The sequence below is a fragment of the Pituophis catenifer genome, unplaced genomic scaffold (genome assembly GCF_029215685.1).
Source record: "Pituophis catenifer annectens isolate HBS135680 unplaced genomic scaffold, rPitCat1.0.hap2 SCAF_9, whole genome shotgun sequence".
Lineage (NCBI taxonomy): Eukaryota > Metazoa > Chordata > Lepidosauria > Squamata > Colubridae > Pituophis > Pituophis catenifer.
The window spans coordinates 25162461-25174974 of NW_027256889.1; the positions used below are offsets into that span (position 1 = coordinate 25162461).

At 43.0% G+C, this 12514-nt stretch overlaps 1 protein-coding gene across 1 annotated transcript in view; it reads right to left on the reverse strand.

Moving 5' to 3' along the window:
* The window catches only part of COL16A1 (collagen type XVI alpha 1 chain), a 286423-nt gene that overhangs the window by 233621 nt on the left and 40288 nt on the right, over nucleotides 1-12514 (reverse strand). Inside the window, exons 3-4 of the mRNA XM_070949755.1 lie at nucleotides 9311-9385; nucleotides 5117-5234 (exon numbers count right to left, since the gene is read on the reverse strand). Coding sequence (XP_070805856.1) covers nucleotides 5117-5234; nucleotides 9311-9385 — 193 coding nt within the window. The remainder of the gene's footprint in view (nucleotides 1-5116; nucleotides 5235-9310; nucleotides 9386-12514) is intronic.

Below are 12514 nucleotides of genomic sequence, written 5' to 3' on the forward strand. Positions count from 1 at the left end.
AAGCAACTGAGAAGAAAGGGAGAAAACGTGTCCAGAAGACTCAGATTTATGGGATATGAGACAGGTACTAAAGGGTACAGATTCATTGATAGTAATAACAAATTTATAGTCTCCAGAACAGCTGTATTCCATGAACAGGCCAACTGGTCTAAAATACATCTTAATGAAATATTTCCAAGTGACAACAAAGATACAAAATCTCAAGAGAAAGGGACCATAGAAAAGCAAAACATCAACAAATATAAAAACAAAACCAAAACATGGACAAATAGCCAACACAAAATAAAGACAGACACACTAACTAAAAAGGAAGCAAGATATTTGCATGATAACAATAGTAAACCTGAAAAAACAATTAGAAACACCAGAAATCAGATGCCAAATAAATATAAAGACTATATAATGCATATGGATGATGAGCCAAAGACACCTAATACATATGAGGAAGTGTTAAAACTCCCTCGTGAAGAAAAAGAAAAATGGGAATTAGCAATGAAAAAAGAAATGGAAAGCTTACAAGGACTAAATGTATTTACACCTGCAATCGCACCAAAGGATAAAACAATTATTGGTACCAGGTGGATATATAAAATTAAGAACTTAGAGGGAGGCAATACCCTATACAAAGCTAGACTAGTTGCACAAGGTTATGCACAGAAATATCCGGAGGATTACACTGACACGTATTCCCCCACAGTAAGAACCGAGAGTGTCAAAACAGCTCTAGTGGTAGCATCAGCACTTAATCTCGATGTATTCCAATATGACATACAGACAGCGTACCTACACGCAAAACTAGATAAGGAAATATATGTAAGAGCACCCCACAGTCAATACACAAACAGAAATGAGACTTGGTTGTTAAACAAGAGTTTATACGGGTTAAAACAATCTGGTAAACGATGGTATGATTGCTTAGTAAAAGTACTTAAAACCATGGACTTCAATGCCACCACTGCTGATAACTGTTTTTTCGTTAAAAAGGGTGATGATTACATGGAATTTGTATTGATCTATGTGGATGACATTTTATACATAGGAAAACATAAAGAGAGAAGAGAAACCTTTGTAACTAAGCTAAATGAACATTTCTCATTGAAATCTTTAGGCAAAGTAAACAAATATCTTGGTGTTCAAATTAATAAAACAAAAAGAGGATTCAAACTTACTCAGAGAGATAAGATCATAGAGCTTTTAAATAAATGCAATCTAAGTAATGCCAAACCTTGTGATACTCCTATGCAAACTGACTTTCTAAGAAATACTGATGAATCATCCCCTGAATTCAAAGATAACACATTTTATAGATCAGTCATAGGTTCACTTCTTTATATATCTAATTGGACAAGACCAGATATCGCTTTACCCCTCAATTTATTATCCAGACATGTCAGCAAGCCAACAATGTACCACTGGGAAGCTGTTAAAAGAATATTAAGATATCTGAAAAGTACACTAGACTTTTGTTTAATGTTGGAACCTAACGATAATAAAGAACCAAAGCTTACATGTTATGCAGATGCAGACTGGGCTGGAGACACATCATGCAGAAAAAGTACATCTGGCTATATATTCCTCTTAAATGACTGTCCAGTTTACTGGTACACTGGTAAACAAGAATTAGTGGCCACTTCAACGACAGAAGCAGAATATGTTTGTTTATCTAAAGCTGCAAATAACCTTGTATGGTTTAATGATTTGATTTTAGATGTTTGGAAAAAACCTGTTTTACCTTTTATTATGCATGAAGATAATAAAGCAGCTATTGAAATATCCAGATCTGACGCCATTGGACAAAGGTCCAGACACATAGATATAAAATTTAAACATGTGAGACAATTATCTCAGGATGGATTTATTAAAGCTGTGCATTGTGAAACTTCAGAACAATTAGCTGACATATTGACAAAGCCTTTACCTGCCAAGCAGCATAAATACTTAACTTCTAAATTGTATGTTTTGTACTGTCCTGAATCTGAATGTAATTGGTGTTGTGTAACGAATCGGCATTTAGAGGGGGATTTGTCAGATGTAAATGCCTTATTCTATAATGTGTAAATAATATATGAACGGGGTATCAGGGGTTAACTTATTCTTCACTTCTTAATGTATTCATGATTCACCACTCCCACATTTAGCTCCACCCATTGTATATATAAGGAGCTGTTTGCCCCCATTTACTTGCTTCTACCTATGAATATTCAGTGAATATAGAATGCCTATTGTAAATAAAAGGAGATATATTTAAACCTTTAACTCTTACTAAATTTATTGAGTCTGACCCTGAAAAATATTGCAACAGGTTCATTTCTGCACTGCCTGTGTTCTGAACTGAGAGGGAAACAGGCCTTGGATGCAATGGTGGGGGATGTAGCAGGAGCAATGGTGAAATCCATTTTTTTTTATTACCGGTTCTGTGGGCGTGGCTTGGTGGGCATAGCAGGGGAAGGATACTGCAAAATCTCCATTCCCACCCCACTCTGGGGCCAGCCAGAGGTGGTATTTGCTGGTTCTCTGAACTGCTCAAAATTTCCGCTACCGGTTCTCCAGAACCTGTCAGAACCTGCTGGATTTGACCCCTGAGCAGGAGTGTCCTGAAGGGGGCTGGAGGGAGAGATTACAATAATGAGGGTCTGGGACCTTCCAGATGCTGCATTGCTGGACTTTGTATCCCAATGGTCCAAACAAGCATGATTACTGGAAAGAAGATGTTATCCATCAGTGCCTGGAGGGTCTCAGATATCCCTCCTTAAAAAGGCGAGTGTACCCTCTGCGATGACTCCTCCCACAAAACAGTCTCCCCAACATCACTAGGTAGCATCCATAGACACCCCAATTTAAGTCATTTGAAGAATATGAAAGGAAATGTAGGCATTTTCATGAACTGAAGAAACTTCTTGGATGAGAAGTGAAACATTTTCAAGGAAGAAAAAAAAAAACAAAGTCCAGTTGCGTTTTGGAAAAGCATCTTTGGGAGATGGTAAGCATGAAAAACCTATGGAAGCCTCTGGAGTTTTCACAATTTTCACTTAAACTCTCAAGCCAGTGCATAAGAGACTTGGAGCAAAGACTCACAAGGTTACGAGTAATCTTGTGAGATTTTGGCTGCTGTGCTTGAAACTAAGCTGCTTTCTGTGTATAAGCAGAAGAAGAGGGAACATCTGAATGACCTTCCACCACCACCACCCCACCCACCTTGCGTCTGGCTTTTCTGTCCAGGCCCCAGGAAAGGGCAGGCCAAACCAGCTAGTAAACAGCTTCAGCATTTGCAGCCCATCAGTCTAATCCTGTCCGGCTGGATGCCAAGTTTTGCTGGAGCAAGAAAACACCCGCCAAGCAGGAGGAATTGCCGAAGGGCCTGGAAAAGGCTCAAAGACTCTGTTGCTTTTGGGCAGTGATTGACTTTCCAGGATTGAGAGATTCAGCTGAAGTTAAATCACCAGAACTGAGGATCCAGCAGCTCTGAGGATCCTTTCCCCCCCTGGGTTGTGGATGGCATTTCAGAAGCAAGATTGGCCACTGATACCCACCTGTACTCCCAGGTACTTTCTTTCCCACACTACTGTTTCCTAAATACAAGTACCCTGTTTCCCCTAAAATAAGACCTCCCCTGATAATAAGCCCCATTGGGCTTTTGAGCGCATGTGCTAAAATAAGCCTCCTCCTGAAGATAAGCCCTCCCTGAAAATATTTCAATGCATGCGCAGCCGGTCTGGTTAGGGTTAGGGAGACAGAGCTGGAAATCAGGTAAGATGCCAAGAGGAGCCCCATCTTGTTCCACACGCCCCAAAATAATAAGACATCCCCAAAAATAAGGCCAAGCACTTATTTCGGGGTTCAAAAAAATATAAGACAGGGTCTTATTTTCAGGGAAACACGGCAAGAGCCGAGGTGGCACAGTGGTTAGAGTGCAGTACTGCAGCTACTTCAGCTGACTGCTAGTTCAGCAGATCAGTGGATCAAATCTCACCGGCTCAAGGTTGACTCAGCCTTCCATCCTTCCGAGGTGGGTAAAATGAAGACCCAGATTGTTGGGGGCAATATGCTATTTAGTATACTGTCTTTGGTGTAAGCCACCCAGAATCCTCGGAGAGTTGGTGGCATAGAAATATGAATAATAAAATAAATAAATAAATAATCCTCAACTTGGGGCCACAACTGGAACTTCCGTTGCTAAGTAAGAATATTGTTAAATGTGTCATGCCTGACTTTATGACCTTTTTTGCCATGGTTGTTAAGTGAAACAACTGCAGTTGTTAAGTGAATCATGCAGTCATTAAACAAATCTAGCTTCCTCCATTGAAATTTGTTGTCAGAAACCAGCTGGGAAGGTCGCAAATGGTGATCCCATGACCTGGGGATGCTGCAACCATCATAAACAAATTCTGATCACCTGAGCATGGGGATGCTATGCCAGTTGCAAGCATACAGACCAGATCAGCATCGTTGTAAACTGGAAAGGTCGCTAAATGAATGGTTCTAAGTTGAGGACTATCTATATCTGCCTTAACAATCATGTCTGAAAATCCTGGTCGTCGCAGTTGGTTACAGCTGTTTTTGTCCACCTTCCTCATAGACCTTCAGCTCCCATTGATAAATGAGGAGAAAGAAGGCTTCTAAACCAGCTAAGACAGAGGTGGGTTTCAGCAGGTTCTGACCAGTTCTGGAGAACCGGTAGCAGAAATTTTGAGTAGTTCAGAGAACCAGTAAATACCACCTCTGGCTGGCCCTGCCCCCATCTATTCTCTGCCTCCCGAGTCCCAGCTGATCGGGAGGAAATGGGGATTTTGCAGTATCCTTCCCCTGGAGTGGGGTGGGAATGGATATTTTATAGTATCCTTCCCCTGCCACGCCCACCAAACAACTCCCACAGAAGCGGTAGTAAAAATTTTTGAATCCCACCACTGAGCTAGGATCTAGTCAGTTTCTCAGCCGCTGGCCCAGCAGACAGGTTTTACTGCTATATTATCACCTCAAAACAAATTCCTCCAGCAGACAGTCGGAACAAAGAATTAGAACTGATATTGATGCATGGCATAAATTTGCACAGAAAACAGGTTATCCATAAGCAACAGTCATGTAGCAGTTTTTAGAGTCAAGAGCAGAGAACACTCACTTCGCCGAATGAACCAAGGAACTGTTGCCTAATCGGAGGATCATCGGACCTTTGGGATTGCGTATTTTCTTAACCGATGAGGTCTTCAGAAGACCAAACCTCTTGATTAGATTAAATCCTGGAAAAAAGAGAAGAAGATAAACTGAGAGTCTATTGCGAATTTGGGGTGTTATAATGCAATGCATAAGGGACGCAGTGGCTCAGTGGCTAAAATGCTGAGTTTGTAGATCAGAAAGGTCGCCAGTTCAGTGGTTTGAATCCCTAGTGCCGCGTAACAGGGTGAGCTCCTGTTACTTGTCCCAGCTTCTGCCAACCTAGCAGTTTGAAAGCAGGTAAAAAAATGCAAGTAGAAAAATAGGGACCACCTTTGGTGGGAAGGTAACAGTGTTCCGTGCGCCTTTGGTGTTTAGTCATGCCGGCCACATGACCACGGAGACGTCTTCGGACAGTGCTGGCTCTTCGGATTTGAAACGGAGATGAGCACTGCCCCCTAGAGTCGGGAACGACTAGCACATATGTGCAAGGGGAACCTTTACCTTTACCTTTAGCTTAATGCAATGCAGGGAAGGGGAAACACCAGGTTGGGAAGTCTAATTTCACCATCTATCTTTTGAACTTTCTCTATTGGTTCATAATATCTTCCTTATTCACCCTGCAGAATAATAAAGACTAATCTCTGAACATATAAAATACAGGGTGATAATAAGCCCTAGGGCATTAGAAAGGGTAGATGTGGGTCTTTTATAGATAAAAATATGTTTCAGTCAGAATGTCTGAAAGTCCATCTTTGAGTGTGGTGCATCTCTAGTCCTTGTTGAGATTGGCTACTCCTTTAATCAGTATAAACTAAGAAAAGGCATAGCATTTTTCCTTCAGGAAAATAAGGACTTCAAAATGTTGAGGCTTCAGAGTCTATTTCCACCCATCATTTAAGTGTCTGTTTGTTTAAGGTCATAGTCCCAAAGTCACAGTTAAAATACAAAGCATTTCACAGACACACAGATATACCCCATTCGTATCCAAAACTTAAATTACATTTTGATCCATCTCATCTAGCAACTCTTGCTATTACACACTATTTGGTGACTTTTCAGGGGATTTTACAGTACGGATCATCTCGTAGGAAGTGTACAATTGCCTGTTGGAAGCTCTCCAAACAATATGTGATGAGATTAGCTCAGTCCTCAGGGAACGATAGACAGGGCACTTCAGGAGTCCGTAATCAGCTGTTTCCCCTTCAGTGTCCAAACATCTGAATGAATGCTTTTGATAGTGGATATGATTAAATCTTCCCATCAACAGCACCCAGGACAGGGGGCCTAAACATAAATCCCCTTCTAGGCAAAGGCACAAAGACTGGATAAAAAGAATTGGGAATTGTAAAAATGCAGGTACATAATATCGTTATAGTAGGGATGGGAGGTATTTAGCTTTATCCTTTGGTACATTAAGATCAAAACATTTTCTGTCTGATCTCATTCCAGAAAAAAAAAACATTGGGGAATAAATTCGAAATGTTCAATTATTGTCCCCATTTCAACACATCATCTCTTTTGTCTGTGCCAATGCAAAGGATGCTGGGAGTATCTTTTGGAACATATCACAAACATCCCTTAAAAGAGGGTTTCTCAGCCTTAGCAACAGAGAGAAGGAGACACCTGAAATTAAACTTGCCCATAACTCCTGCAGCACCAACTTTGGCTTGCTAACGTGCCCCTGTGTCTAGCAGGGTTGTCTTTTGTAGCAACATCTCCATAAAGTGTGTTAAGTTAAGGCAGTGTTTCTCAACCTTAGCAACTTTCACATATGTGGGCTTTAACTCCCAGAATATTCCCAAGCAACATAGTTAAAATAGTTAGACCTCAGCTCAGCCTGCTGGCTGGGGAATTCTGGGAGTTGAAGTTAAAGTTGTGAGGATTGACAAACACTGCCTTAACATACCATATTTTTTGGAGTATAAGACACACCTTTTTCCCCCAAAAAAAGAGGGTGAAAATCTGGGTGCGTCTTATACTCCAAATGTAGCCCCGTCCAACTTCTCAAACGGAGGTTTCAGAGGCTGAAAAAAGCTTCAGAAACGAAGCTTCAGAAAAGAAGCCCCCAAACAGAGCTTCAGAGGCTTTTTTTCTGAAGCTGTTTCAGAGGCAGAAAAAAAAGGTTTTTTTTTTTAAAAACAGTTTCAGAGGCAGAAAAAAAAGTAAAAAAGAAAAAAGAAAGGCACAATGCTCACAACCAAGGAACCTGTTGCTAAAATTCACCTCTGGGAACAGCTGATTGGGGGTATTCTGGGAGGCTGATCCACCCACAAATCAGCTTTTTTCTTACTTTCCTCCCCAAAAACTAAGGTGCGTCTTATACTCCAGTGCATCTTATACTCCAAAAAATACGGTAATACCCCTTATGGAAAAGCAGGTGTCTCCTTCCCTCTGAGCTCCAGGTCAGGTTGCTGGCAGTGGTTTTTAAAGCAAAGGGTCTACCTTTCACCCCTGATGTCAGCGTTCCAAGTAATACACCCAAAGAAAGTGGTGGGCACAATATTTCGATCATTTCAACTTCACGATGAACTATATCCCTAGGGGAAAGAATCTATTAGAAGATGCATTATCACAAAAGCCCCAGTACAACAGCAAATGGGAGGAAGTGGTTCACGCCATGCTTCCCCATCTCCCAGCCAGCTTCTCAAGTCACCACCCAAAGGCAAGCGCAATGGCAGAGGGCTGGAGACAGAGAAGCTCTAACACAAAAGTTAAAAAACGAACTGCCTAACGATCTCTGGCACAAAGACAACTCAGGGGTCCTAACCCTCAGAGATGGGCTAGCATGGAAAGGATCCAAACCTTACGTCCCCAACAGCCTGCACCTCCAAGTACTCCAAAGGAGCCATGATTCCATGCAGGCGGGGCACTTCAGCTATCTAAAGACCCTACACCTGGCAAGAAGGAAATCTGGTGGCCAAGGATGAAAAAAGGCATTGAAGACTATGTCAGAAGCTGTGCCACCTGCGCAGCCATGAAAATGACACCAGGGAGGCCCCCAGGGCTACTCCAACAAGTGGCGAATCCCTCCCATCCATGGGAGGAAATCACTATGGACTTCATCGTAGTACTCCCTGATAGTGGGGGAAACAGGGTCATTTGGACCGTAATAGACCTGTTCTCCAAACAAGCCCATTTCATGGCACCCACATTCTTACTACTTGTCTTCCATTTCTCAGCCCTGGGAAAAGTGGCAAAATGACAATCTAGGTTGCTGTCACAAAATGGCAGACTAAGGTTGTGTTCCTTGGATGAATTTCAAGCTTACAGATCAGGCTGCAAGGTAAAAGAAAGGCTTTGATGATATCTGGGCAGTGATCCCACAGCTGCCTCACCTCCTGTAACATCCCACCCTACCCCATATGCACCTGGGGAAGACAATGCCAAGAAAACGCTCTTTGGATGCTTAGTGTTGTGGTTTGCCAGCAGCCTGCGGAGCTGGCAGCGGAGTCGGACAGTGAGGAGGCTGGGGAGGAATATTGGCCAGTCCTGGAGTCAGGGGAAGGCCCGGACGAGGGCTCTGCATCAGAGGCAGAGATGGGGCCAGAGCCATCTGGGAGTGATGTGTGGACTCCGGAGCCCCCAGAGTCGGACAGCAGAGAGGCAGAGGAACAGGAGGAGCCTGTTCCTAGTGCACACATGCACAGAGCTGCCAGAAGGCAAGAACAGCTAAAGCAAAAGGGACAACTCAGGAGTAAGGCCAGGAGATGATTGGCCCCTCCCACAAGGCTTAAAAGAGCAGCAAAGGCTCTTGGGCTCTTTGTAGGAAAGCAACATTGCTAAATCTGTTTCCAGTCAGCGTCTCTTATTTCTGAACTTCGTGGGGCTTTGCCAAGAAAGGCCATTGGCAGGGTGCCAAAGAAGTTAAAGGTGTGTGATAAGCCCGAAGGAATTTTTCTGAAGGACTAGTTTTGGAATTAATTTGGACTAAGCTGGGAATGAATTCCTATCTGTTACAATAAAATAGTTTTGTTTGGGACTAATTGTGTCTTATAATGACTAAGTGAGCCTAGGTCACAACAGCTTAATAAGTTTTCATCTCAAGAGGGCTGCACAATAGCTAGGCCTCAATGGGTGGGGCAGGTCAAGCAAGCAGGGCTACCTCAATCCCATGAATCTAGAGGAAAGAGAAGGAGGAGAATCTGGACTGCCCACTTACCAGTTATATTTACGAATTCATCACTGCTGTGGTCCAGCCGGAGACTTTCTTTCTTCAGTAGCGGACACTTCTCCCCTGTAAGAGAATGATTAATAAGAACAATGAATCAAGGGAACTTCGCCTCCTGGAGTTATGGGGGCTCCATCACTGGAAGTTTTCAAAAATAGACCAAACAACCAATTGACCACTTGTTCGGGAGGTGTAAGGACTCCTGCCTTGGGCATGGAGTTGGAGACCTCCAAGGTCCCTTCCACCCTATGATTGGATGATTGGATGATAAGACACTTTCTAACAATCACCATGGAGCATCGACATTCATTAACATGTGAGTTAAGCCCCCAGATATCATCGTACATTCTTGGTTTCAACTGTACAAAGAGACACAGGATTCAGTACGGAATGAAGACAGGATTTAGCTACGCAACTGGGGGGGACGTTGCTCAAGCAACTTTGGGATTTTTCCCTGGCAGAGAGGTTAACTCCAACTCAGAGGCCAGGCCTGCCTTGCCAGGACCATTCTCAGAATTTTTCCATGTGATTTTGTTTTGGAAATGATAGAAATAAATAATAAGATAGCTGTTCTAAAATAGAAAAATGACTCATCGCTGGACAGACATTCACCAGGCCTGGCATTTGTTTTCTGTTGGAGTTTCTCTCTCTCTCTCTCTCTCTCCCTCTCCCTCTCTCGCTCTCTCTCCCTCCCCCTCCCCCTCCCTCCCTCCCTCCCTCCCTCCCTCTCTCTCTCTCTCTCTTTCTCTCTTATCCTCCCACCCTCTTCTCCTCACTAGCCAACCTATGGATAAAAGTTAGCATGGATGCTAACAAAAGACTGCAAAACAGTGTTGCTACCAGCTATGTTGCAGTGCCCAGAAATCCTCAGCCAGGATTCACGCAACGTGGCACACGAAGCCTTTGTATTTATTGACTGGCTTCCATTGATCTGTTTGATTTCCCTCCAAGCTTTCATTCAGGGGCCCAGAGCAGTCCATGTAGTGCTTCTTCCTTCTGCTTTTTTTTTTTCACAACAATCCACTTGATGTGGGCTGGGCTGTGAGGCGGTTCAAAGGCACCCAGTGAATTTATGTGGTTGTAGATGGATTTGACTCTCAGTCTTCCTGTTCGTAAGTCAGAGGTGGGTTTCAGCAAGTTGTGACCAGTTCTGGAGAACCGGTAGCAGAAATTTTGAGTAGTCTGGAGAACTGGTAGTAAAAATTCTGATTGGCCCCGTCCCCATCTATTCTCTGCCTCCCGAATCCCAGCTGAGTTGGGGGAAATGGGGATTTTGCAGTAACCTTCCCCTGCATGCCCACCAAGCCACAGCCACAGAACCGGTAGTAAAAAGTTTTGAAACCCACCACTGTCCTAAGTCATCACCTTAGCAACAGGTTCTTGTGACTATGTCAGGAAAGAATTAATGGCTGCATTCGCACAACTTGGGTGTTTAGAACTAGCCTTGGTTAGTTATTTTGTACCTTAACATAATACAGTGTATGTATCTACTTTACAGGTAATCCTTGATTTATGACTGCAATTCTGCAAAAAGAGCCTTGGTAGTACAGGGGTTTAAGGCACCCTGTTATTAAGCTTATTAAGACCAGCTGCCTGCAATTACTGCAGGGTTCGAATCTCGCCAAGGCTCAAGGTTGACGCAGCCTTCCATCCTTTCTAAGGTAGGTGAAATGAGGACCCAGTTTGTGGGGGCAATAAGCTGACTTTGTATAAATATACAAAAGGATGAAGGCTATTGCTGAGCACATTGTAAGCCGCCCTGAGTCTTCGGAGAAGGGCGGCATATAAATCAAATTAAAAAAAAAAAATTGAGCCTGGCAGTTACAGTCGTAAGTCATGGGAATCATAGAATGGGTAACTTTTACAACTTGTTTTGCAATGGTTGTTATGCAACCACCATGGTCAAAAAGCAACTGCCCATGGTTGTTAAGCAACTGCTACAATCACTAAACAAACTCATTGTTTTGCTATGGACCAGTTTTGCTAGAAACCAGAAGTAAATGCTATTCTCCACCAAAACCACTGTGTATTACAGTCAGTGCTGAAAACCACCATCAATGGGTGGGTCAGTTGCCAAGTGCTGGTGGCGCAGCAGACTAAAGCACTGTTATTAACATCAGCTGCCTGCAATTACTGCATGTTCAAATCTCACCAGGCTCAAGGTTGACTCAGCCTTCCATCCTTTCAAAGGTGGGTGAAATGAGGACCCAGATTGTGGGGGCAATAAGCTGACTTTGTATAAAATATACAAAAGTATGAAGGCTATTGCTTAACACATTGTAAGCCGCCCTGAGTCTCTGGAGAAGGGCGGCATATAAATCAAACCAAAAAAAAAACAAAACAAAAAAAACAGTCAGATGATCATGGGGCAGGGGAGGTAACTTCAGAATTCCAAAACAGGTTTGTAAGTAGGTTTTGAGGGGGTCCAATGTAACTTGGACCAGTCACTTTGTTATAAGTTGAAGGCAGTGGTGGGTTTCAATTTTTTTTACTACCGGTTCTGTGGGCGGGGCTTGGTGGGCTTGGCAGGGGAAGGATACTGTAAAATCTCCATTTCCTCCCAATCAGCTGGGACTTGGGAGGCAGAGAATAGATGGGGGCGGGGCCAGTGAGAATTTTTACTACTGGTTCTCTGAACTACTCAGAATTTCTACTACCAGTTCTCCAACTGGTCAGAACCTGCTGAAACCCATCTCTAGTTGAAGGCTACCTGTATTTAGTTAGACCAGAGTTGTACAATGTTGTTATAATGTTGTTTTGGATAAACCCAGAAAATGATTAAAATCAATAATCAGATTAAGCAATGTTTGTGAAATAGCGTTATCAGAACAAGGTGAGCATTGGGAGATGCTGAGCTGAAAAGACACAAAAACCCAACTCACTGGTATTTTTGCCTGTGGAATGGGGAATAATAACATCTCAGCAGCAAAGTTTCTTTCAAAGGAAACAGAATCAATTAGCTTGCTCACATTAACAGAGTGGTTCATTCTGCTGACTGGACACCAATGTTTGAGCGGGTAACTTGAGCAGTGCAGAGAGAGCCTATGTGCTTTCACTTGATCAGCTAAAACACATATACCGTATTTTTCAGAGTACAAGACATACCTTTTTTCCCCCTAAAAGGGGGTGAAAATTTAGGTGCGTCTTATACACTGAATGTAGTCCTGCCCACCCGCTGGCCTCACCCTTTGGCCT